Here is a 26,666-nt window from a genome sequence, read left to right as displayed (position 1 = left end):
CGTAACAGTGGTCACACCATGAGGTCATTCAAAAGCTCCAAACGCATTTCGCGCCACTCGCCGGAGACACGTCCACTCACCATATTGCGAGCATCGGTGACCAGGCGAAGAACTTTCTCACCACAACGGTAACTTAGACAAGAAGAGCTCGTGGTAAACTTTTATAAAAAGCGACTTCAGGTGGTGGAAGCACGACAGCTGTATAAGAGACCTCTTGACCTATTTGTCTACTTTAGATAGCTGGCTACAAAGGAGGGCATCAGTCTGCATGACAAATGGCAGGACATGCTTTGCGAAATGCGCCAGCCTGAAGAGTATACAATTCATCAGGACAAGCCAAGCCGGCAACAAAATAACTTCGCAGAAATCATTCAGCTAAAAAAATTGGGGTGTAACAGCCATTCCTGCACATTAGAACAACGATTGATGATTGAATATTATCTGGGGTTTAACATCCCGAAACCACCATATGATTATGAAAGACGCCGCTGTGGAGAGCTCCGGAAATTCCGACTAGCTAGGGTTCTTTACCGTTCAACCAAGATAGAGAACACGGCCTACAGTATTTTCGCCTCCGGGAAAAATGCAGCCGCAGCAGCCGGGATTCGATCCCATGACTTGCGGGTCAACAGCCGAGTACCTTAGGCACTAGAATGCCATGGCGGGGCATTGAAACAACGAGGGCGCGTTATCCTAACAAGGCTTGCCAGAAAGTCTAAGCTTGTGCAACTGCGCGACTGCCTTCATGCGTGGCCGGGAATGCTCATTCTATTGCGAGTGCTGGTGGATCGTCAAGCGATGAAGCAGCAGTATTAGCACAGTTCCAATGGCCTCATACGTGTAAGTCTCTTTCAACTACCTCGACGGAATCGTGTACTTCCAGGGCTCCTCCAGGCCATATCCGCTGCACTATAAACTTCTATATAACAGACATCTTAAAATCCGTAAATTCATTTCCCCCAAGTCAGCCTGGCTTTCTAAATAATTACTCCTGTTCTAATAACATGAAAATGCTACGACTGTTTATTCATTTTGTAGGAGCAGTAGGCAACAATACAAATGCTACACTTGTCTGTGTTGTAAAAAAATCTTGAAATCTTGGCAGCCTGTTGAATAGCCACTGGGCCCGGCCGGCGATAGAGATCTCTTGCGATGCTGCAGTGGCGTTGCAGTTTATTGGAAGGTGATGTAGCGTGTAGCCATGCCATGCCAAGCTTCAAGACATGGAGGTGGAGCCTGCGCGGAAATATCCAGAGAGTTTGTTGCCACATAGTTAATGGTAAATCGAAAGGTGGGCCGATTGGCGAAAAGTTCAGTGAATATTGGAAATTCAAAGGATAAAAGAAATAGATGCCGCATTGTGTGGTTTTTGCCGGTGTAAAAAGAGAAAATTCAGCATGGTTTCACTGGAGCATTAGATTATCGGGCCGATGTTTGGGATTACTTGCGTTGTAATTAGTTCCAAGGGCGTCAGGACAAATCCAAATCAGGTACAGTGCATGACGCAAATGCCAAAGCCAAAGGAGAAACAAGCTGTTCAAGAAATGCTGGGCGTCGCAATTTATTTCACTAAGTTCTTGCCGTCTCTGGCCCAGAAAATTGTGCTGCTTTGGAGCTTATTAACGCGCGACACACAATTTGAATGGATGATAGACCACGCCGGAAAATGGCTGTGACCACGCTAGAGATGTGATAGCATGTGTCACCACGCTTTGGTATCTCTATCCGACACACACACACAAAAAAAGAAACCAAAGTGTCATGTGATGCGTCGCAAAATGAAGTAGGTGCTGCCTTGCTACAGTGTGAAAACAACACATGGAAACCTGTTGCAAATGCATCATAGTCGCTCAATGATTGCGAACAAAGGTATGCACAAACTGAAAAGGAAGCCATGGCAATTGTGTATGGGTGCGAAAAATTTCACCATTTCACATACGGTCGGAAGATTATTGTGGAAAAAGAGTACCGCCCACCGATAGCGATTTCTCGGAAAGCCATCGGAGATATCCCACGAAGGCTTCAACGCTTTTTTTGGGCCTACATCGATACAACTTGGAAATTTCATTTACTCCAGTGAAACACCTCCTGTGGGCCGACATACTATCCCGGTCGACTGTCGATTGCAACAACGATGCCACCGATGATGATGCAGAGGTACAAGCCGTGAGCGTACTTTCATCCCGTGTTAGCAAAGAGGACACAAGATGATGATGATGATTTGTGGTGCTTTTTGGTGCAAGGACCAATTCATGGCAAAAGAGTGCCATTTCAGTGACTAAATATGTGAGCAAAGATATGGTGCGTGGATTTATAGGGTCCTTAAAGTTCTTCGCGCTAACGCGGGTAAGAACATACGTATTAAAATCAAGACAGTGGTGTGAAATGTGTGCAGTGAGAGTGGATGTCGAAAGGTCATTATAAGACAATGGCGAAGATGTAGTCACCACAGGTCCTGCTACAGATCACCTTGAAATATGCTGTGAAAAATATGTACATTATTCAAGGATGTAAACAATGAGTGAATTTTAAAAATCGGGTCCCTACAGATAATTATCCCAGGGTGTAGTGGGAGCTGCTATCGCTATAGGGCAGTAAAAAGTGCTTTTTTCTTAGAGCATCTAACTCATTACACTGGACGAGGATGTGGAGAACCGTAAGTTTTTCTCCACAACTTGCACGCAATGGTTGATCAAGGCAGACAGAATATACAAATGTGTAGAGTATGTATGTCCTGTTTTTAGCCTTGTAAGTGTTACTTCTGTGTGTCGTGATTTTGATAGTGGCGGCCGATGACCAAGTTGTAGCTTAATAACATGTAGTATATTACTTGTGTGTCGATTCCACGTGTTTTGCGAATAATATCTGAGCTTTTGTTTAAGAGAAAGTTTCATGTCAAGTACAGGGATTGGTATTGATGCATTAGCGGCATCGTTACTGGCGGATGCAGCCAGCTAGTCTGCCAAAACGTTTCCTCGTATTTCACGGTGCCCCGAAACCCAGCAGACTACAACATGCTGTTTGAATGAGCAGACTATGCATAAGAGTGAATAAAAGAACTTAAGAGCTAAGTTTTTGCGTTTTTAAGTGTTTTCAATGCTTTCACCACACTCAGAGAATCTGTGTAAATTACCGCTTTTTTGTAGTTTTATATGTGCAATGTGTTTGCGTAGGCTGCTTCTCCTGTGAAAATGAAGAAGCCTTCCTTCGCCTGTGAAAGTATTGCGTGGGCTTCTTCTGTGAAAATGCTTGCATCAGGATGCAGGACGCCAGTATCTGAGAAGGATGGGCCCATTGCTGCATACAAAACAGAACTGTTGGATTTTGAGGCATCTGTAATGAACTCAGGATCTGTGTAGTTTTCTTGCAGTTCTAGGAAGTATTTGCCGATATGTGCAATGGCTGCATGCTTTGTAATCTCTAAAAAAGACACATAGCAATCTATCAATTGCCACCGCTATGGTGGCAGACATGCTGCGGGAGCCATCAAACGATATTCGAGCGACACACCGGTTTTCTCAGAAAGGCCCCTCACACGTAATGAATAGGGTTCATTCTCAGTGTCTCAGTGATGGACGGTTTTCAAACAGAATAGAAGTAGACATGTCAACAATTGTGAAATGTGAAGGGTGGTCCTTGTCTGCCTTCACTTTGAGATATATAGAAAAGACATGTAACATCTCTGTGGGTAGAGTGACCATTCGTTCGATTCTATGTACAGGATTTCAATGGTGCTAGTGAGAAAGGCGCCCGTAGAGAGGCGAATGTCTAGGTATTAAATGAGGTGAAGCATCTTTAGGACGGTGGGTGTCGCATACTGATAGATTATTGCTCCATAATCCAAGTGAGTGCGTACGAGGCTCCTGTACAATTCATGAGGCACTTTTCGTCACTCCCCCACGTAGTACGTGACAGCACTTTAGGAACATTCATATTTCTGATGCACTTGTTTTTAAATACTTAATGTGTAATACGAAGGTTAGCGTGGTGTCCAGTGTTAGGCCTAAGAATTTGCATTCGGCATTAACAGACAGGTGTTGACCGTGCAATTCAATGTAAGGGTCGGGGTGAGTGCCTCTTTTTCTAGAGAACAAGACACACGTGCTTTTTTGGGGGTTTAATCAAAATCAGTTTGCCTCAGCCCATTTCGAAACCTTGTTCAAGCCAAGCTGAACCTGCCGCTCACAAATTACCAGGTTACAAGAGTAAAATCTAAGGTGGACGTCATCAACTTATGTATAGTAAAACATATTTCATGGGATGGAAAGACGCAAAGAATCCATTTTGACACTAAGAGAGTACAACTAAGTACGCCACCTTGCGGTACTCCTGTTTCTTGGACAATTGTTCGAGGAAGAACGTTGCCCGATCTGACACGGAATGTACGATTGGACAAGTAGCTTTCGATAATAGTAAACATCCTGCCACGTACACCAAGATTGAACAGGTCTCTTAATATTCCGAATGTCCATGTCATATCGTAGGCTTTTTTGATATCGAGGAACACAGAAAGTATTGTTTGTGCACGAAGGCGTCTCGTATCTGTGCCTCAATACGTACCAGGTGGTCTGTGGAGAATCTACCCCTTCGAAACCCGCAGTGGAATGGGTCTAGCATACTGTTTGTTTCATTGTAATGTACAAGTCGGCGATTTATCATTTCTTCAAAAAGTTTACAAATGCAACTTGTAAATGCGATTGGCCTGTAACTACTAACAGGAGATGGATCCTTGCTTTGCTTTAAAATCCGAATAATATGGGCTTCTCTCCAGGCAGAGGGGATTTCACCGGAAAACCAAATAGCGTTATACGAGGAAAGCAGGGTTCTTTGCGTTTCAGGAAGTTCTTGTTTGAATATTTCGTGTACTGTACGGTCCAAACCTGGAGCTGATTTATTGCAGATATATAGCTATGCTCGTAACTCAGCCAAACAGAAAGAGTTCTTGTACGACTCATGTTTAGATGATCTTTGCTGTAATTTCTTTTTTTCAACTTTTCTTTTGTGTCGTTGAAAAGCTGCAGTATAATGCGACGAGCTGGACACTTCTTCGAAGTGGGCGCCGAGGAAGTTCGGCTGGTCTTCCAAGGTGCCCCTTGTGTGCAACGAGAGGTAGTGAAGATGCTGTCGTCCTGCTACCTTGCGTACCATGTTCCAGACTTTAGTTTATTGTGTATATGAAGTGATGCCTCATAAAACTTATGCCAACCTTCTCCCCAGCCTGCAAGCACGTTCTTGACTTAATTTTTTTAAAGCTATCAAGATTATCTGCTGTCGGCGAGTCCCGCAGCAACCTCCACGCTTTGTATTGTTGTTTGCGTGCATTGCCACATTGAGTGTTCCACCATGGGACACGTCGCTTGCCAGGCAGTCCGGACGTTTGCGGGATGCATTTCATCGCAGCGTCGGTCATAAAAGCTGAAAATTACTGTACAGCTGCATCAATCTCTAAACCAGATAGGCCCATCCTACTTAAATGAGTAATGTGCGGGAACTGCTCCCAATCAGCTTTCTCAGTGATCCACCTGGAGACCTGTGGGTGATATTAATTTGATATGGGTGTGCTTTGCGTTACCAGAAAGTGGTTACTTCTGTAAGGTTTATTGATGACGTTCCATGTCAGTAAAAGAGCAGGAATGGAGAGACAATACTGAGGTTTATTAACAATTAGCTATTCTTGGCGAGGCAGTAGTATGTGGGCTCTTTCCGATTTAGAAGACACGCGCCAGAAGTAAAAAGGAACCGTTCAGTCAGGCAACCTCGAGTATCGCAGCGAGAGTCATCCCATAGATTGCTATATGCATTGAAATCTCCAAGGAAAATAAAAGGTTTTGGGAGTTCGCATATAAGGGACAGGAATCCATGCTTTTCTAGACGGTGTTGCGGAGGAATGTATGGAGAGCAGATGGTGACGAACCTATTTAAAAGAACTACTCGAACAGCGATTGCCTCAAAGGATGTTTGTAGGGGTAGGTGTGTGTATGCAATACCTTGATTGACTATAATGGCAACACCACCGGATGGCACAGTGACATCATTCTGGTCCTTTGAACAATAACCTAATTGCGTAGAAAGTTAGTTTGTTTCAGTTTCAATTGTGTCTCTTGCACACACAGCACTTTGGTGTATGTTCGTGTGAGAGCTCCTGGATATCGTCGAGGTTTTTCAGCAGCCCTTTGACATTTCACTGTAGTACTTGTGTTATTTTTGTGTTGTGTGGTGCTGTGTGTACAAAAGTGTTGCCTTAGGTTGGAGGCCTTAGGCTTAAGTGTTGCCTTAGGCTCTGCGTTGCTGCAATTCAGTCGCTATTGCGCTCACTCACCGCTGGGTCACAGACACCGGTCGCCAGCTGCCCTGTGATAGGAACAACTGTGCATCAGCAATCACATTCAGAATCTTCTTGTGGTATTCGGTTGCGCCCTCGACTTCTCCTTCAATAGCATAGTCTTCTGTGAGGTCGTGAATGTCCTTGTCTAGCTGGCGGTGGAAAACTTCTTTCGTCTTTGGAACAGCGACTTGCCTATTGACCTCACGCACTTTGGTGTCGGGGTTCTGCTGCAGTGCTGTCAGGAGCGCAATATTGCAGGAGACCCTGGCCCTAACAGTGCTACGCACCTTTCGAAGCCACTCAGTCGAAGACATCATTGTCCAGCACAGAACAGTTCCCGGGTTTCATGGCACCAAATGTTAAAAAACAAGCACCCGTGATCATAGAGCTGGACACGTCTTTACTGAATCAAGGGTTAGCTCCGAATCCGCCTTCATCCTTCTCTTCGTCTCCTCACAGTACGTACCACCAAGACTACTCCCCACAAGTCCATTTTCAACATAGGATGTGGAGGCCTGCCTTGGCGAAACCGCGTCCCATCAAAAAGACTCGGCATGCATGTTGTGATTTGGTTAGTATGTAAACTTCCCCAGGAATGTCAAGAGCGTGTCGGACAGCAAGCGCTACACCAAAGACTTCGCCGTCGGCAGGAGTAGAACTCTGCAAAAAGGCAGCTGTAAGTAACGTCGCGTTGCCATCTAACACTACCCGTTGCGGCATCGTGCAGAATTGATATATAATGTGTTGGCTTCAGCGATGACACTGAGCATGCGCATAAGGTATGCAACAAGGGCGCACTGGCGTCCCGCGTTATGCTCAGGACTCATGTTCCGGGGGAGCTGAGGCACCTTTAAGGTACGACGCACCCAAGGCGGGACACCGAGAGCAGTGTCTTCAACGTGATTGTGCAAGACTGTGTATCGCAGTCACGAGAGAACGTGTCGACCAGTCGGTGTGCGCTAAATGCATTGACTTTGGCTGGTCTACTCAGCTTCCAATAGTTCCGAGAGTGTGTTATGGGTCTCTAGGGATAGTAGACACGTCGTGGCAGGGTAGTGTGGGAGGCCCTGGGTGAACTTGGGCGCCTTTCGCAGCAATATGTCGACCCACGCCTGCTCCGACTAGGTAAGTGAGTGGAAAGAGAGAGAGTATGTGATGCGACTGATTACCCACGCCTGCACCGGCCACTGCAGATCACGTTCTCGTACTCCTGAGCGCCTGTTTGATACCCGTCGTATTATGGTGAGAATCTGTTCAGTTAGTCGGGGCGAAAGAGTGTAGTCCGCTCTTTCGTTCGCTTGAATGTACAAACCAAGTACGCGGGCACGCTGCACCTGTGGAACGGCAACGCCGTCCACCTACACAATGATCTGGGGTGGCGGCGTGGCGCTAAGCGCTAGGATAGTAAGAAGCTCAGATTTTTTAGGGTAACAGGTCAGGCTGCACTGTCGGGTGTAGGCGGTAACGATGTCGGCAGCCTGCTGTAGGCAATCCTAAATGGCCCCGTCTTAGCCTCGCGACGTCCAGATCATTTTGTCACCTGCGTGAATTGCATGGACGGCATCGAGGATCTGATCAAGCTGCTTTGGCAGTTTCGCCAGGGCAATATTAGATAGGATGGGGGACAGAACTTATCCCTAAGGAGTGCCGCGACCTTTAAGGCGAATCGTGCTCAAATGGTGTGGCTCTATCTCAATGCTAGCTGTCGTGTCAGGCAGAAAGGAACAAATATAATTATACATGCGGCTGCCGCAGCAGTACGCTGCTAAATTCTGTAGGATGAAATCATGTGCCACGATATCAAATGTTCATTTTAAATCAATGGCAAGGAGGGCCCTTGTCTGGGCACGCGGTGGGGGGCCCACAACCTCGTCCTTAAGTTGTAGAAGCACGTCCTGCGTACAGAGTGGTGCCTGAAATCCAAACTGTGAATGCGAAAAGAGCGACTGTCGCTCGAGGAAAAGCTACAGACGTCGCAAAATAACGTGTTTCATTGACTTCCCAACGCATGAGGCGAGGGATGTCGGCCGCAGATTTTCTAAGGCTATGGGTTTGCCCGGTTTACGTAATGAAGAAATGTCGTCATGGCGCCATGCCTGTGGGAGTGTATCCTTGTGCCAATAGTCATTGAAGAGGTTCGTTAGACGACTCAGATTTGAGTCACTGAGGTTACGAAGGACAGAATATCAAATTTGGTCAGCACCTGGTGCCATACTTCAACGAAGGTCCTGAAAAACTACACGAACTTCATCAACCGTTATGTTCGCGTCGAGTTCCAATTGATTCCACCTCATGTGGGTAGTCGAAATACTTTGGCATGGGACCGATAGCGATGAAGCGTCGTTCGATTTCTTCAGGAGGCCGGATGAGTCGTTCCTGTACATTTGTGTCAAGCGATGTAGTTGGGAAAAGTTCGCGTTTTGGTAGCGGCTTGGTTTATAAGGATGAGAAGTATCGACCATGTTTTCGTAGTACCCATGGTGCCTGAAAGACGCTCGCAGGTGCTGTGCGAGGTGCTGTGCGTATTCTTGTGCCTCGTGCGAAAGTTGGTCGATACGCTGGCCAAGCTTGCGAATGAGGCATTGACGCTTTTAACGCCACGTGAGCTCACTACACGCCTCCCGCAGATGCAGAAGGTGGGGGTCCACGTCGGAGTTTGCGGTTGTGGTAACGACTGCGCGCGTACACTCATCTAGGTCATCAGAAAGATACTCCCGTCATTTCTCATACTCTGACTTTTCGGGAAGGTTCTGTTGGCGCTCTCTGAACCGAACCCAGTCCGTCATACGCACTTTCTGCTCAGAACAGCGTTATTTGTGTGGTGTTAGAATAGCTGCCACAATATAGTGAGCGGTCATTGTAAAGATGTTCGTCGAGAGGACCTTGTGCTATTACTAGTCCTGTGTTTCTTGAAAAAGCGAAGTCGGGAGATGTGTCTCGTGAGACACTGTTTCCTAAGCGAGTAGGTTGTCCACAATATGTGAGCAATGTTTATCGCAAGTTCCATATATCATCACAGAGCCTAGTTCCCTTTGCTTCATATTTGCGGTAACTCCAGACTGTGCGCAATGCGTTAAAATCTCCACACAGAAACAAATTAGCATATCCCACGTACAGTGGGAGTCGATGATATTCGAAGTGTGAATGAGAGAGGCATATATGCAACTTCAAAATCTGCACAACGCTACGAAGTGGAGGTAAATTATGTTGTACATAACTTCCGTGTCATGATTATCTTCTTTGGATGTGTCATTTACCTTTTTCATATATACACGTCACGTGACGCAACATTTATTATATGTAGAGCTAGCGGAATGGCCACGAGCATGCTATGAGCGTAATATGTTGCCATGTTTTTACATGACACGTGTGTCAGGTCATAAATTTCGCATCAGTCATAAATTTCTCCATTGCTTGACGTCACGTAACAACAAATTTGATGTATGTAGAGCTAGAAAAACGGCCACGAGTGCATCACAAGGGCCCATCATACTCCAACAGAGCATTAATGCGCGCACACGTTGGGCACAGCAACGCTACGATAGCAAAACGCGCGCACTCTATAGTCTGACGCCAGGCGCGACCAGCATTCGTTAGCGCGGCCCGACTACAACCGGCGCGAAATGCGACATGCTGCATTTTGCGCTGATGCGTTACCCAGAAAACACTACGTCTCCCTCTTTTCGGGACGGAGGGACGCCGCGGACAAAACGAAATGCGCATGCGTCGAAACAACGCAGCGCGGCGCGCGCCTGTGACTATATGGCTGGACCGGAGAGAGAGAGAACACTTTATTATTTACCTATATACAGGGATTAGGAGGGAGATGGGCTGGTGTGGGCCACCCCTCACACACACTTGATGAGCTCCTCGTTACAGAAGTCCTTTGGCAGCCAGCACGACTCAAGCTCGGTTGAGCAGGGCCTTCTGGCTCGCCAGGTCAGAACAGCTGAACAGGGCTGCCTCCCAGTCCTCCCGGGTGTGGTTTGGTTTTGGGGTGAGGTACGGAGTTGAATGGCATGCCCCCATATTGAGGAAGATGTCAGAGGACTTCTCCGTACAGTGCGGGCATTTTCCTATACACGCAGGATCAATACTTGAAAACTGCCGGGCGCAGCAGTGTTTTGGTGTAAAGGTGGAGGAGTAAGCGTTCCCCTGCCTCTGTAAGGCCCTTACAGGGTTTATGACAAATCGCGCAGCCAAATTGATAGAAGTCAGTAATTTCTCAAAATGTTAAGGCCGGATTAGGTTCGAGATTTATTCCGGAAAGGTCTGAAGGCATTACCCGGAGAGTGAGCGTCAGGGCAGCGGCGTTTATCGTTTCATTGCCTTCGAGGCCCGTGTGAGCAGGATCTCATATTGTGCTGCGGGACGTGGGGGCCCTGACGCAATTACTATTTTGTAAGATGCGAGACGCCAGTTATGGGACGTGTCAACGTTGAATATTTCGGTAGGCCCCTCTCGAGTCAGTTATTTAATATGACGCGCGAGTCCTAGTCTGTGACAGCTAGCACGATGGTGACTTCCTCCTCACGTGTTATGTCCTGTGCTTTGAATATGAAATTATTCACCGCGATGATTTGGTGGACGACTGCAGCTGCGTACTACCCCTCCATCCCCCCCCCCGTGGTGTGGAGGCGGAGGTGTCCACGTAAAATATGCCGTGTTTGTTCCCATAATAATGGGCTAGTGCCTCCGGCTGCGCAAGGCACCTGCCATTGTGGTCGTCACGTGTCATGTTGGCCGGAAGAGGGCGAGCGTGCCGGGCGTATTTCCCTACTTCTGGGATGTGTACGCACTCTTGCATCTTTGTTGGGTGGTGGATATGTAGTCGGGCTAATAGGCGGTGACCCGACGGAATGTTGGAAAGTCTCGTGTATTGATTGGTAAAGTGTGCCTTTCGGAGCTCTGCGAAAGTGGTTACCATCCCCAGGCCCATTATGCGCTGGTTGGACGTGGTTATTGGGAGACTGAGGTCACGCTTGAGAATCACCTTAAGAGCGTTGTCGTCAAACTTGCGCAGGTAGAGGTACGGAGCTAAGTAGAGGACTGGACTGGTTACGAATGCATGCGCCAGCCGGAAGACATTTTTGCAACGTAACCCCCCACGCTTGTGGGAAACCTGGCGGACCACTGGCCGATCTGGTCCCCCACCTTATGCACTTTTGTGAATGTTGTATTGACTCGGTGAAATTTATGAATAAAAAGACCCAGTACTCTAACCTCATCGTGCTCTGGGATGGGTCCATTTCGTAAAGACAGTTCAATTTTGGCAGTGCACTTTGCCGAGGGGCGCATATGAACAAATTCCGATTTGGCCGGGGAGCATTGGAGGCCACAGCGGCGGGCGTAGGCGTCCACGATCTCCACCGCTTGCTGCAGGTTGGCTTCTATGTTTCCTACCGATCCAAGTGTAGCCCATATGGTAATATTGTTGGCATACGGCGCATGCTGTATGCCTTCAACAATATCCAGCTGAGCCGGAAGTTTAATCATAGCCAGATTAAACAATAGGGGTGAGAGGACCGCACCTTGTGAGATGCCTCTCGTACCTAATTGATAGGGGCCGTATTCTTTACCTTCTATTCAGAAGTATGACTGTCGGTCAAGAGGAATCGTCGAATGTACTGCAACGTGCTGTCTCCACAGTTGGTTTGAAAAAGGTGCTTCAGTATTCTGTTATGTGTGACGTTGTCAAAGGCCCCCTTCAAATCCAGGGCAATTACTGCCTTGTCATTAAGAGGGTATTCGAGAAGATTTAATATTTCGTGGTCTAATTGAAGCAGTAGATCCCGTGTGGACCGGTGTGGGCGGAATCCGAACATTATGTCTGCAAATATGTGTTGGTTTTCCAAAGCTTTGGACAAGCAATCTCGCACCATAGTCTCCATCAGCTTTCCCCTACAAGACGTGATAGAGATGGGGCCTAAGTTGTCCGTCTTTATGACTTCGCTAGCTTTCATAATGAAAGTGACCAGTGCGGTCTTCCATTAGAGAGGAAGGAGTGTCCCACCAAGCCAGATTAAATTCATGTACCCGAGGAGTGCGTCGTAAACAGGCTGGGTCGGTAACGTTGGCAAGTAACTTCACTGTAACTTCGTCTCTCCCCGGCGCCATTTTTGGCTTCGTTTTAGCAAGGGCCTTCTTCAGGTCGTGGAGCTGGAACGGTTGATCCAGCTCCGCATTCGCAGAACCTGCATACAAGTACACTGGCCCTTGGAAGTCATGTCGGACACAGAAGTACTAATCGCGTAGTTTCCATTCTAATTTTAAAGTGTCTCCGTCGGATGCATGGATCGCCCGTTGGCGATATTTTTGTGTGTCGGCTTTTGTTTGGTTCGGATCAATCAAGGCGCGAAATAGCCGGCAAGTGTTCCGGCTTGGCATTTGTCTAGAAACCATGTTCCAACGGTCTACCCAATTCGAGTCGGTGAGCTGAGCCACGTACTCTATCGCTGGTTGGGTGAGCTTGGCACTGCGAATTTTGAGTTTCCGATTGTGTTTGTGGTGGCGCCATCTGCGGACGAGGTGTGCCACGCCTCGCAGAGGTGAAGGAGGCGATTGTCCACCCCCAGCGTAGCCTCCGAGAGTTGAACTTGAGTTTCCGTCAAACGAAGGTGTGTAACCGACTCTCGGGATCATGCGTGGTAACCTGTTTGCGAATAGGGGCCTGATCGTATTAGGTTTTCCGAAACTTTATCCAGTCAGGTAGGCGAGCTTGGGCAAGTTTGATTGTGACGGCGGTGTTGAGTGCAGGACTGGTACCTGGTGTGACAACGCAGGCGTGGCGTGATGAAATGAACGCCAGCAAGCGTGTACCGCGTCACGTCAAAATGTATTGGCGCCTTGACTGTGCTATGTAGTCATGTTCCCACATGACACGCATCTCATGATTATCATATTTGCACCAGTGACATATCATTGTCATCCATTGACATCAAGGAATTCCAAATTTGACATATGTGAAGCTAGCAAAACGGCTGCGAGCGCATCATGAGTGTGGCAAGTATTCATGTTGTTACATGACACGCATGTCGTGATTATCGTGTTTGGATATGTCATTTACCTATGTCATCCATTCGCGTCACGCAAACCGAGTTTGGTACATGCAAAGCTAGCGAGACGACCATGAGTGCATCATGAGCGTAGCATGTTGTCGTGTTTTTACATGACACGCATCTCATGATTATCACGTTTGCAACCGTATCATACCTTTGTCATCCATTCGCGTCCCGTAATACCAAATTTGGTATAGGTGAAGCTCGCGAGATGGCCGCCAGCGCATCATGAGCGTGGCATGTATTAATGTTGTTACATGACACGCATCTCATGATTATTGTGTTTTCACGACTGAGATACTTTCGTCATCCATTCACGTCACGCAAACTGAGTTTGGTACATGTGATGCTAGCGAAACAGTCGCGAGCGCATCATGAGTGTAGCATGTAGTCATGTCGTTACATAGCACGCATATCGTGGTTTCTATGTTAAGGTCAGTCGCTTGTGTTCGCATGCAATCATGGAATATGATAGCAGTTTTGCAACACGCCATGTAAAGCAAACCACTGCCAGAGCTGCAGGATCATGAAATTAAAATCATGACATTTATGATGTACATGTCATGATTTTCCTTGTAATACTAGAGAGGTATGTTCATCATACAGTCATGTTATGCCATACCAAGTTGGCTATCGACACCTTTATCGAAACGGCTAGAAGAGCTAAAAGTCGTAGGCGGCTAGATAGATAGATAAATAGATAGATAGATAGATAGATAGATAGATGGATAGATAGATATAGATAGATAGATAGATAGATAGATAGATAGATAGATACGCTCAAGGTCGCCGAATTTTACTAAGAAATGCTTTGCATTTAATGGGTATGCCCAAGAAGCCCAAATTCGATTAGGTGTTGATAAAATGAATGCGTGCGTGAGTGGGGTGAACTATTCACGTTGAGTATAAAGAAACTGCAAGTTTTCTTGCCCTGGGTGATTATGTCATAGATTCGATGAGGTGTATCAATGCTTGTAGTGTGAGTGCTGCATGTTAAGTTTGTGGAAACGAAGACTCCAATGAGTGGAGCCTTAGTGGAACCTGGAAAACAGTTGAAACCAGATAGAGTAGGGGAGAAGTTTGGCTCCGGAAGGAGAATTACATCTGGAGGGTAAGTGGTCATAGCAATGTTAGTGGTCATAGCATCTGGAGGGTTAGTGGTCATAGCATAAGAGAGAGCCCCTCTTATGTCGGTATCCCGGGCAGTTACATTGCCACATCAAGATTTGCTGCTGGTTAAGGGACGCCATCATCATCCTGAGAAGTGGTCGGCCGCGAGTCTGGGCACGGCTGCCTTGCACCTGTGAGTGGTCGAACAGGACCGCCCACTATTTGTCAGTGGTGTTGCAGACGCATCATTCGTCGATAATTGTGGAGAAGCCTAATCGGTGTACTCCATCAATCGTAGCTGTTCCTTGGGGATGGCTTTTAAAACCCAGCATCTGTTGAAAGGCTGTCGCTGGCGTCGCGACAACTGTGGATTAGTTGTGGCATGATCCCCTCCGCAGGATGTGCACCGTAGAGAGCCTTGAGGCATTGGATTATCGACGCCGCAGTTCTCATAAGCAGTGACATCTGGAGTGGGGCAGCCAAGGGGAGAAGTAAGCTCTTACAGGAAGTCAATGCTTTTTAATGACGTGAATATGTCGGCAGAGAAAGTATTGTAACAGGCAATCAGCACAAGGGCAAAGGACATAACGGGGATATCCACATCCTCGTCGATGGCAACATGAGAATAAGACCACCTGCCGAAGTTCATGTCGGAGGTCACTGATAATTGTTGCTCGGCACGGGCGCAGTCCACAATTGCGTGGTGCGTGGGAAATCTCAGCCTAATATACCGTCATAGGAGCAGTGTGGAAGACGACTAACTTAACTACATATAAAATGTCCTGAATGCGTAGACGAGGTGTGTACGTCATGGAAGGTTGAATGTGATGCGCGGTTGCTCTACAAAGGGAAACGTTGGAAAGTAGTTTGTCTTTAAAGTGGTGGTGCCATAAAAATTTGAGGCTAAAACTAGCGTGTTGTCGGTTTCCTTTGTATGCTAGGGCACTCCACACGAATGGCGGGACACAGAAAAGTTTAGACATTATTTTTTCACGTCAAAAGTGTACTTACATCCTCTTTTTCCCGACCGCTGCCCATTGCGAGTGCTTCCAGAACTGTCGTGGCTGTGTAGAAAGGACGACGAAAGTGGCAGTGACACCATACCAGATGTGTATTGAGTATAGGAGCACGCAGGTTGCCCCTTGACGGTGAACAAATGATCATCGCAGTGAAACCCCTCCTTATTATGTCCATGCATGAGTCTCAGTTCGCGCCGCCTCCCTAAGCCACAGGCCCCTCTCAATTATACCAATGTGTAAAACTGTGTTTGCACCACCCCTCACAAGAGACTATGGGAATGGCCGCCTCCTTACCTTCTCCGATTCACGTGGCTATTGTAGTGAGGTGAGTGACCTTCGCAGACCTTCACCACCTACATAGCAGGCCCGGCTAAGCATCGTGCCTGCTACCCGTTTGTTTCGCAATCGCTTGTGCGGCACGTGTGCGCAAGAAATCCAGCGAGAGGAGGTGACAATGAGCATGACGTGCGTTGAAGCATTGTGTGGCCACGTGACCAAGCTACACTTCAACATCACAGCCCCATTCGGCGCACAGAAAGCGAAACTGAGAACTGTTCACATGGAAAATTGAGGTGACAATAATGTGCTTATTGAGAATAAATCAATCTTGGTGCGTGAATCAGGGTACGGGATGCTATAGAAACGCTCGCAGAAAAGAACGTTCAAGCTGAAAAAGTGGTGACACCATCATTTTACCTTGCGGCACAGCAGCACCAGTGTCGACTAAGCCGTACATGGCAACAACTTTAATGAAAACAGTTATTTTCTTAGCAGTTCAGTACGAGGTTTTGTAGGTTTCGATAGCAGCGCAGTTCTTCCATTCAAAACTGCCATGGTCAGTTTTCCATTTGGACGGGTGGAGAACGACGACGCATTGGCGAAAGCGACCACCAGCGAGGCGAGGGCGATTGAAACGAGTGCAAGGGGCGGCGCTTAGACAAAGAGGTTTTTGTGGTGAGATACCTGCTTGCCACGCGAATGGCCAGGGTTCGATCCTCAATAAAACCGAAAGTTGTAATATTTCTTTTACTTGGTTGTTGCTCGATTTTTTTCGCTCACGGACGATTTTTCGCTCACAACCAACGGGGCCAACGCCGACGGCGACATTTCTGTGACACGAGATCTATAACGCTATTGCGTTAAAAAAAAACGTGGGAGGGCATCGGCTGCAGTGGCTCTGTAGTGTCGTAGCTGTAACTTGCGTCAACCACAGCTGAAAGGGGGACGCAGTAGCGGTGTAAACGCCCGACGTGACCGGGTAGACAGCAGAAGTAGAAGGACGATGAAACAAGACAGCAGAAGTAGAACGGATGATGAAAGTAAATGACACATCCAAACATGATAATCATGACGCGAATGTCATCTACGACATAAGTTACGTCCACATCATAACGGTGGGCTGATTTTGAAGTGAGAAATCAAGCTTCCTTGTTTGTGCTTCACATACGACCGATTCTCACTGCAGGAGAGATCTGCTAATTTTTATTTACTTTTTTATATTTTCTATTATGCTAATCAGTATACAAAAGTTAGCGTTGGCGAACTACATGCAGATGCGTAGTAAAAAAGGGCATGCTTGGGCTTCGTAGCCTTGGCTTTGCTTCCACAGAAAGTTGTCGCCGAGTATGGTAGTGCAACATGTGCAAAAGCCCCATCTCCGTAGCTTTCTCTTCAGTGCCTAGAAAAGTTGTCGCTTAGTGTAAACCACAGCACAGTGAACTCAGTCTTTGCTGTCATATATTTTAAAAGTGCCTCACGCCATCTGTTGCAAGCGCGGTGGAGCAACACCCTGCACTGCCACTTCAGCAGACGCTCTGATATTCAAACGCAAAACTTCACAACCAGAGTCTGCTTGAAAGTGTGCTTCGCGTTTTTCCTCTACTAAAACTTTGTGCTGATTTCGTGTGAAACGTCGAGGAGACGTTCCTCCCTATTCTGGAATTTCTAGAGCACGTGAATTGCTTACTGCAAAAGCAACTTCATCAGGTATGTGCGAAAACGTTGCTTTCGACTAAGTCGAACTGCTGCGTGCCTTGGCTGTAACCAGGCAGAATTTGTACTGTAAGCCGGTGAAAACGTAGCCCTAAAATCTCGCTCCAACTTGCGCCCGTGCACCGCATGTATTTATCAGTAGGCAGACGTGCCAGGCACTCGAAACACACCCGTGGTGTGAAAGTGCCTGCCAAAAGAAGATTTTAAAATGCGGCGGTAACGCTGGCAGGGAACACATTTTCGCCTAGTGACAGTAAAAGCATGTCGCAGTTCGACTGAGTCGAAAGCTATGCTTTCGGTGCCGTTCATGTTGATAGTGCTCTGTTATATTGTAGTAAATGTGCGTCGTGCGTGCATTCAAGCGTGAGTCGTAATATATATCCCATTATTGGCATGCGGTCTGCGAAAGAGTACGGCAATGGTTTGGTGCCGCATACAACAGGCATTTTACACGCAAATAGCTGTTTAAAAGCGGAACAGTTGGTGTTGTGTTTGAGTACGCGCAATAAGTATACTTACCCATACACTTTCACCGGTCTCGTAGTTTGTCCTGCCGATTGCGATTTTATCCACTAGTGTCGGAGCTCGGCGTTTTTAGTTGGGGATAAAAATCTGTGCGATCGGAAAAGTTATTACTCCTGCGCTGGTTGTTTTCGCATCTGGAGACGGCGTAGTGGTGACTAGATGACTTCTTGTTAGCGCGGTATTTGGGGTCACGCTGCAATACACACTGTTATGCCTGCGAGTCGACAGCGAATGTCCGTGCCTCTGAAAAAGGCAATCTGTGTCAAGGCCAGCCCGCGTCGCCTGCCTGACGCGATCAACAACTCAACGACGCCTTGCTGTCGCCCACGTGCAGTGAGTCAGCGCAGACAGCGAGCCCGTAAACAACAGGCGTCTTCCTGTCTGGGGGGGGGGGGGGGCGGCTGACGCAATGCGAGGCGACGTCACTCGTCCTTGGGTGCAGCCACCTGCAGCGCAGCCTCTCCAGATTCGATGAGAAAGACGAACGTGGCCCAGCGGCGACCTCATTGGAGGATTCTGGCCTCGTGACCAGCGGCGCTTCTGGTTGGACATTCGGGTTGGACCCGGTGCATATAAAAGAAGCCCTGCGGCGCGTCGAAGAGACCCCCTTGGACAGCGGATCCATTTGAGAGTAGAGCTATGTGTTAGAGAGAAGAGCTCGGCTCTTCGCGTCTCTGTCGGCCCCAGTGCTGAGTTTGTAACGCCTCTGTATATATGCTGTACATAAACCTTGTTTAACTCACCGTCGTCTCGTCCGCTCGTCTACCAGCTGTGCGCAGAAGCAGTCGCGAGCTGAAAAACCTACGCTACCAAACGGCTGGTGACGTTCCCGGCGGAGTTCGAAGCAGTGGCGCCTTCGGGACCGTGTTGGCGTCGCCGTCTTTCGTAAACAGTGGTTGCAGCGGTGAGATTCGTAGCACCCTTCGTAACTTCGTCGGAGGTGCGCTTCGCAACTGTGGTTGGCAGCTGCGGGATCGGCCGGCGTCAGCGACATCGATGCGGTGAGGGGCTGATGTTTTCCCCTCAGTTCACCAGACTACTCTAGATTAGGTTGTAGTAGTTTAGAGAAGGGCTGTGTGAAGCATTAGAGTGAGCTTTGATCGTTTCAAGCAAAATCGAAGTGCTTTGAAACCAAAGTTAATGCGGAGGGGGTAAACACGGGAGTGTGAAAAATTGCTTGCGCGTCTTGCTAGTTGACTTATGGTGGGTACGGCAAGTAAATTGTGAACAGGGGCAAACAGCAAGAGGCTAGTGTGAACGATGGAGAACCTTAAAGTGAAGGAACTCATCGAAATTTGTGAGGAACTCGGCATTACTTTGAGCCGTGCGAAACGAAAGCAAGGGATTCTTGAGATCTTGAAGGATGAAGGAGTTTCGGCTGAGGAAGTCGATGAGGCCTGGGTGGATATCAAAGCACGCCGCCAGGAGGCTGAAAGGCGAGAAGCTCGCGAACGTGAAGAAGCTGAAAGGCGAGAAGCTCGTGATGAAGCTTTAAGGCGAGAAGCTCGTGAAGAAGCTGAAAGGCGAGAACGTCGCGAGCACGAGGAGGCCGAGAGACAGGAGCGCCTCGAGTTGAAACAAATTGAATTGGCAATCCTACAGTGTTCGCAGGCGCCTAGCATAGCTTCTCCGACGATTCAGGTCAGCGGTTTTAGAATTCGGGACCAACTGCCACCGTTCGTAGTAGGCGAGGACATGGCGAAGTATCTCGTAAAGTTTGAACACGTCTGTGAGCGAAACGCTTTGGAGCGGTCTCTTTGGGCGCGGAACCTGTTAGCTCTTCTTCCCAGCGAAGTGTCCGACGCGATAACTTGCTTGTCGAGGGAAGCGTTTGAGAGCTATGACGAGGTTAAGGAAGTGCTCTTGAGACGTTATAAGTTGTCGCCCGAAGCTTTCAGGCAAAGGTTATGGTATGCTAGAAAGTGGAATGAGTCACACGTTGACTTCGCGTTTCATCTTAAAGCTGATTTAATTGAATGGCTCAAGGGCGAAAGTGTTTATGACGACCGCGATAAAGTGGTGGAATGCGTTGCATTGGAGCAATTCTACCGCTGCATCGAGGAGGATGTCAAACATTGGCTGCAGGACAGACTTGGTGAAGTACAGCTAAACAAGGGAGCAGAGTTAGCTGAGGAGTATTATACTCGCCGAAAGTTGCATAGCAGGGCAGTGCGCGTTGAAAAGGATGAAAGGACAGAGGGCTTTTCAAGGAAACCTCATCAACGGAAACCCGCTCCGCACCGTAATTTCAAGAAGGACCCGTCTCTTATGAATGACACTGTAGGGGAAGGGCAAACGGAAGCGGAGAAATCGAGGGAGGTTTCTACCACACGGGCGTTTGAATCACGGAAGCCGCGAATCTGCCACAACTGCAAAAAGGAAGGGCACATCGCGATAAATTGTCAGCAAAAATTTGCAACTATCCTAGAATCGGAAAACAAACGGAAGCCGCTAATCTGCTACAACTGCAAAAAGGAAGGGCACATCGCGATAAACTGTAAGCAAAAGTTTGCTTTCGCAACAATTCGAGAATCGGAAAAGAACATGCGGTTGTTAGAACCGTATATCCAAGAAATTAGTTTGAATGGGAAAACGTGCCGAGCACTTCGTGACTCAGCGGCAACCATGGATGTTGTCCATCCTTTATTGGTGTCTCCGGATGACTTTACAGGAGAATGCGCGTGGATCAGGCAAGTCGCCGAGGAGCAGAGTGCTTGTTTACCAATCGCCACGGTTGTCATTGAAGGCCTGTTCGGTAAGCTTCGCACCTAAGCGGCTGTGTCTGCCGCGCTTCCCGATCGATTTCCTTATCTTTCTGTAAGTACTCAGAGCAGCTTCTCAAAGAACAGGGCGAATCGTTCTTCCCCAACTTAGCGTACATGGCCCTCACGCGATCGCAAGCGCGGGAGCTTTCGCCGGAGCTTGATCTTGTTCAATGCGGTGAACTCTCAAGTGACCTTGTCGGCGGGTCGACGGAACCTCAGAGAGGAAATTTTCTGCGTGAGTCATGTGAGCAGTCACGCGAGCGGCCCGTCGCCGAAGCGACCGGCGCGGTTTCCGTAGAAAGGGGGGAATACATGGCGCCATCGAGTCAGAGCGAGAGGGCTGCAACGCTCTCGCCTGTAGCGGAAAGTTGGAGTGAGCTGTCGAGGGTTGATCGAGAAACGCTCATTCGAGAGCAGCGTGAGGACCTCTCGATTAAAGCGCGATTGGAAAGCCACATGAACGCTTCACAAGTGTTGTCGAAAGAGTACTACGACAAATCGGCGAAGAAGCGCGCTTTTGAAGTAGGAAGTCAGGTAATGCTGCTGCTGCCGTTCAAAAAGAACGAGCTTGAGATTCATTGGGAAGGGCCCGCCAAAGTAATATCTAAGCTTTCCGATACAAATTATGAAGTGAAATTAGGAAGGCGGCCGAACAAAATTCACCACAGTAACTTGAAAGCGGTCGTAAATTTGCTGTTGAATGCTTCAGAGGAAGAGGGAGAAGAAATTTTTAGGTCTAGTGAGGTAATCAAAAGGAAATCGGAGGTAATCTTGGAGCTGTTGAACCTAGAGCCTAGGCTAAGTGAAGTCCGGAAGGAGGACCTGAGAAGGATTGTTTCTGAGTTTGGAGACGTGTGTTCGGACCGTCCCGGAAACACGACGGTGATCGAACACGATGTCAAGCTAACTTGTGAGGAGTCAATCCGTAGCAAGCCGTATCGTTGTTCCCTTGTGCAACGTCGCAAGTGTGAGCCGCTCTTGGTACCGCATAGGTATCGTCGCCTAAAAGTGGCCGGTTACTGAGATGGAGCATGATACTCCAACGGCACAACTTCGACGGGCGCTAAAAAAAAAGGAAAGCTAAACGCTAATGCAGGCGCATTGAGCCGTGCGTTTAGTTAGTACCTTTTCCACCTTTCGGTTTCTCGCTAGCGATTCGGGGCAAAATTTTGTCCTCCTCACGACCTGGGCTGAGCGCTCTCGTTCAGAGGTCTCAAGGGGCCAACTTTATGTGGTATTCTAATTCGTTGCGTTGTTGTACGTGTGAAAATTCGAGTTCTTATTTTAAGAGTCTTGTGTCCCACATGTGCCTCTTGATGTAGAGGGAACGAAATTACGATAGACACATAGCTAGGTATATGTTGTACTATACTTTGTCTGGTGTTCTGTCGGGTGACCGAGGGCACTTGCTTGTGTCGTGTGTTGTCTGTTGTCGAACCGTTCTTGACAAGTTGCAGAACCATCGACAAGTGCTGAAACCAAAGATTGTCAGAAGAGAGACGAGCGAAACTGGTTGGCAAGTTGTGGCGATAAGCCAGTGGAGCTGGGATCCGTCCTAAAGAATGAGATGTGTTCCCGGAACGGAGTCTGGAGCTGTATTCTCCCCATGGCCCTGAAGGCGAACCTGGAGGGACCTGGCGAACGAGCGCGCCTGTCATCCGAGCCCCGTGGAAGCAGCTCGTCTTTCCGGCGCATTGTCCGGCGGCGGGGGTGCTGTTATGCCTGCGAGTCGACAGCGAACGTCCGTGCCTCTCAAAAAGGCAATCTGTGTGAAGGCCAGCCCGAGTCGCCCGCCTGACACGATCAACAACTCAACGGCGCCTTTCTGTCGCCCACGTGCAGTGAGTCAGCGCAGCCAGCGAGCCCGTAAACAACCGGCGTCTTCCTGTCTGGGGGGGGCGGCTGACGCAATGCGCGGCGACGTCACTCGCCCTTGGGTGCAGCCACCTGCAGCGCAGCCTCTCCAGATTCGATGAGAAGGAAGGACGCGGCCCAGCGGCAACCTCATTGAAGGATTCTGACCTCGCGACCAGCGGCGCTTCTGGTTGGACATTCGGGTTAGACCCGGTGCATATAAAAGAAGCCCTGCGGCGCGTCGAAGAGGTCCCCTTGGACAGCGGATCCATTTGAGAGTAGAGCTATGTGTTAGAGAGAAGAGCTCGGCTCTTCGCGTCTCTGTCGGCCCCAGTGCCGAATTTGTAACGCCTCGGTATATATGCTGTGCATAAACCTTGTTTAACTCACCGTCGTCTCGTCCGCTCTTCTATCAGCTCTGCGCAGAAGCAGTCGCGAGCTGAAAAACCTACGCTACCAAACGGTTGGTGACCTTCTCGGCGGAGTTCGAAGCAGTGGCGTCTTTGGGACCGTGTTGGCGTCGCCGTCTTTCGTAAACAGTGGTTGCAGCGGTGAGATTCGTAGCGTTCTTCGTAACGTCGTCGGAGGTGCACGTCGCAACAACACAGTAAATCTACTTACTCTTGCATATTCGTTAAGGCTAGTAGTTTTGACCATTAAAGGCATTTATTCATTGGCGAAGAAGCTCGGCGCTTCTTGTTGCGGATGGAAACCGGCGAATGGTGAAGACACCACACCAGCACAATTCCCGCGATGCGCTGTGAATTTCACAGGCTTATCTCAGCGATCTCTTCCTCTTGCGCTGGTTGTTGTCGCGTCCGAAGATGACGCAGTGGAAACCAGACGAGTTTTTACAACTGGACGCTGCGTGAACCAGTGCTTTTTCGCATTGCAATGTCTCAGAGTTACTGCTTACCATTCTAGCGAGGCATGCCTTGGCAGTTCAAAACACATTATAGCGTCTCTGAGAGTGGGAGTCATAGAGTTTATATAAAGTAGGTATGTTACCTCTATGGTGAGAGTATACCACCGAAGGCGTAATTTTGTTTCGTAATTGGGTGCAGTCTGCGAATGGCTAACTAGTATTTTGTCTTTAATATTCTACTTATATGCGGAGCTGGCCCGTGAATGGCTGTTTTGCTCGAGCAGTCGGTTTTTACTGGCAGAAGCTGCCTGCGTGAGCTTTGCGAGGTGAGAACTGGTTTGGAATTCTTTATTTCCTATTTTGTGTTTATTATTCCTATTGATTGAATAAAGGAGAACCGTTGCCTTCAACAGGTGATGGAACGCTGATGTGCGATCGAGTGCTTACATATGGTGGATAGCGAACGGTAGTGCAGCTTGAGCAGTGGATATTTACTAGCAGACTCTTCCCGCGTCGACCTGGTGAGGTGAAATAGGGGGTGGGCAAAGAATTAGCACCAGACGCAAGCATGCGGCATAATACGCGAGGCACCAGCATGCGCATTCGGGTTAAGACATCACCGCCGACACACGACACGTGACATCTTGCGACTCAAAAATGATCCGCATTTAAAAACTTTAGGGGTACGGCGGTGGAAGAGGTAAGTGCAAGGAGTAGATAAAGTGAGGGCAACACAAGCGTTATTGACGTCGGTTGGATGTGTTGAAAGGAAAACGCACCCTAGCGTGACGTTGAAGGATGAGTGGGGAATAGCTAGAAACTAGACAGTATAATTCGCATATCCAGTGTACTGAGTCATAGGCATGATATAAAGCGATGCTGCCGTATGGAAGGCAACACCAGCAATCGGCGGACTTTTCTGAAGTGGTGACGCAGTTTTTCACTAAATACAGAAACGATCACTGATTTGTCGACAAGCGCACGTACGGCGACAGTTTTACTAGCAGATCAAATTTATTGGGCAGATAGACAGAAGAGGTCTATAAGAGGTTGACGGCAATGCAGTTGTTGCCTTCGGAACCTTCGGAGAGATTAATCGTTGGTGAGCCGAAAATTACCGGTGGTAGTCGAAGAGGCGTCGGGTGTAAAACGAGTTGGTGACAGGAGAAGACAGTCGTTGGCGACACTGGGTAGCGTGATAATGTGAGGAAGTCTTACGATCTTGAGACTTGGGGTTGTGAGGGTGGTAGTAGCGTGTTATTTGCCCTGCAAAACTGCTCGTAAAAGATATGAGCTGATTGTCCAAAGTGCGGCTTGAGGGAACGACAGAATGTCCGATGCGCGAAGTAAAATGTGATGCCATGCATGTGTGCGTCATCGTCATGTAGAAGGCTCCAATAGCTTGGTATAGTCTCCAGAAACAGATGAAGAGGGTGCTCTGAAAACGACAGCAGCGTACGTCAGTGATGTAATGACAGACGGTGAAGGTGGTAGGGCCTGCGAGACCTGTGTCTTACTAAACGCTTCTAGCTGACCATTCCTAGTCACAATGTTCGAGAAACTAATCGCGAATCAGGAATAACCACAGATTAACCATTACATTTGTGAATATACATATTCACTAGAAGTGCTCAGGGTATAGCATACATATAAAAATGTATCACACATAATTACGTACGAGGGCATGCCTCAGCGTGCAGTTTCATAAATTCCAATGCACGATTGAGACGCCACGCGCATTTCTTTCGTTATTTTGGTATGATACGTATTCACCACTCAACTGTACACCCCCTTTGGAGGCTTTCCGCTGATCCCGTGACGAAATGGGTAAGATTCATGCCAAATTGTAAATTTCGTGGACGATTTTCTCTACTTCAAATATAGCGCTTGTAAGCATAAAATACTGAAAGTACTCAGCGCCAAACTCTCATAATAAAAGGCTTCTGCTCGATGTAGTACCAAATACTCCTATGATGACATCTAAATTTCTAAGAATATAAGAAGACGGTACTGCCATAAGGCATCATCAAAATAATTTAGACAATGCTGCGATGGATGTATCATTGATGCACTTTTTTACATGACTGTAGCGGCTCAATCTACTCCTAATTCCTCATGTATTCCAAACAATTGATCAAAATTTTGCTACAGGTCCCGCTGCTGGATACTGCCGAAGAGTAACGTTTGGAAAGTGATTGCAACCGCTATCCTCGTAAAACATTCCAAGTGATATTTCGCACTGAAAAGTTGTTTTTGCCGAAAACCTTGCCACTGTTTCTGCTTAATATATGAAATAAAGTTATTGAACAGAATTGTGCGCTGTGATTCTGTAGTTCATTCAAAACCTGTCTGTTTATTGGCCTGGCTTATTATACTTACTCTCACATGTGACATGTGACTTGTTATGCATACCCTTATCTCGCGAAAAATGGAGGGTGTAATGATTTGTTACAACTTTAAATGGACATTTATACAAGCAAGGGCGAAACTTGATGATTGCCCATACGACAGCGAGAGATTCTTTTTCTGCGGTCGAGTATTTCGTCTGGGCGCGGGACAGTGAGCGGCTCGCATAGGCTATTGTTTTCTTTTCTCTGTGTTGGTGATGGATGAGCACTGAGGTGAGGCCGATGTTACTGGTATCAGTACGAACTTCTGTATCAACATCATCGTCAAAACGTGAAAGAACAGGTAGTTCGCATGCGATCTTGTAGTTCGGCGAAAGAAGCTTTACCCCAGACAACTTGTGTGTCGTCTCTTGTAAGGTGAGCCAATAGCTTCGCTATTTTTTAGAAGCATCTCTTAAATCGTTGATTATAAGCGCACAAGCCCAGAAAGGATTGACTAGCCTTTTCGCCGGTAGGAGCTGCAAATGTGGCGGCACGGTGAGCTCGTCAAGCTCAGGTCGAACACCTTTAGCGCCTACTACATGGCCGACGAAATCGAGCTCTTCGTAACCCAAAGTTCCTTTTTTCTGGTTTAAGAATGTGATCGGCTGATGGTGTAGCCTTTAGCAGTTTCTGTGGGTGGTGAAGATGCTTTGTTCCAACGTTCCATAAAACAAGACCACTTTGATAATAGGACCATTGTGATACAGCCCAAACGGCCTCAGCTGCTGGGATTTATATATGTATATAGCGTTGATCCGTTGGT

At 47.9% G+C, this 26,666-nt stretch overlaps 1 protein-coding gene across 1 annotated transcript in view; it reads left to right on the top strand.

Moving 5' to 3' along the window:
- Window positions 1-25,814, top strand: part of LOC142767078 (uncharacterized) — a 220,727-nt gene extending 194,913 nt beyond the window's left edge. The window contains exon 5 of the mRNA XM_075868298.1: window positions 25,665-25,814. Coding sequence (XP_075724413.1) covers window positions 25,665-25,708 — 44 coding nt within the window. The 3' untranslated portion in view covers window positions 25,709-25,814. The remainder of the gene's footprint in view (window positions 1-25,664) is intronic.
- The last annotated feature ends 852 nt before the right edge of the window (window positions 25,815-26,666 follow it).

Source organism: Rhipicephalus microplus, chromosome 7 (assembly GCF_043290135.1).
Source record: "Rhipicephalus microplus isolate Deutch F79 chromosome 7, USDA_Rmic, whole genome shotgun sequence".
NCBI classification, from domain to species: Eukaryota; Metazoa; Arthropoda; class Arachnida; order Ixodida; family Ixodidae; genus Rhipicephalus; species Rhipicephalus microplus.
Note: the sequence above shows the minus strand (reverse complement) of the source record. Positions and strands in the feature narration are given on the sequence as shown.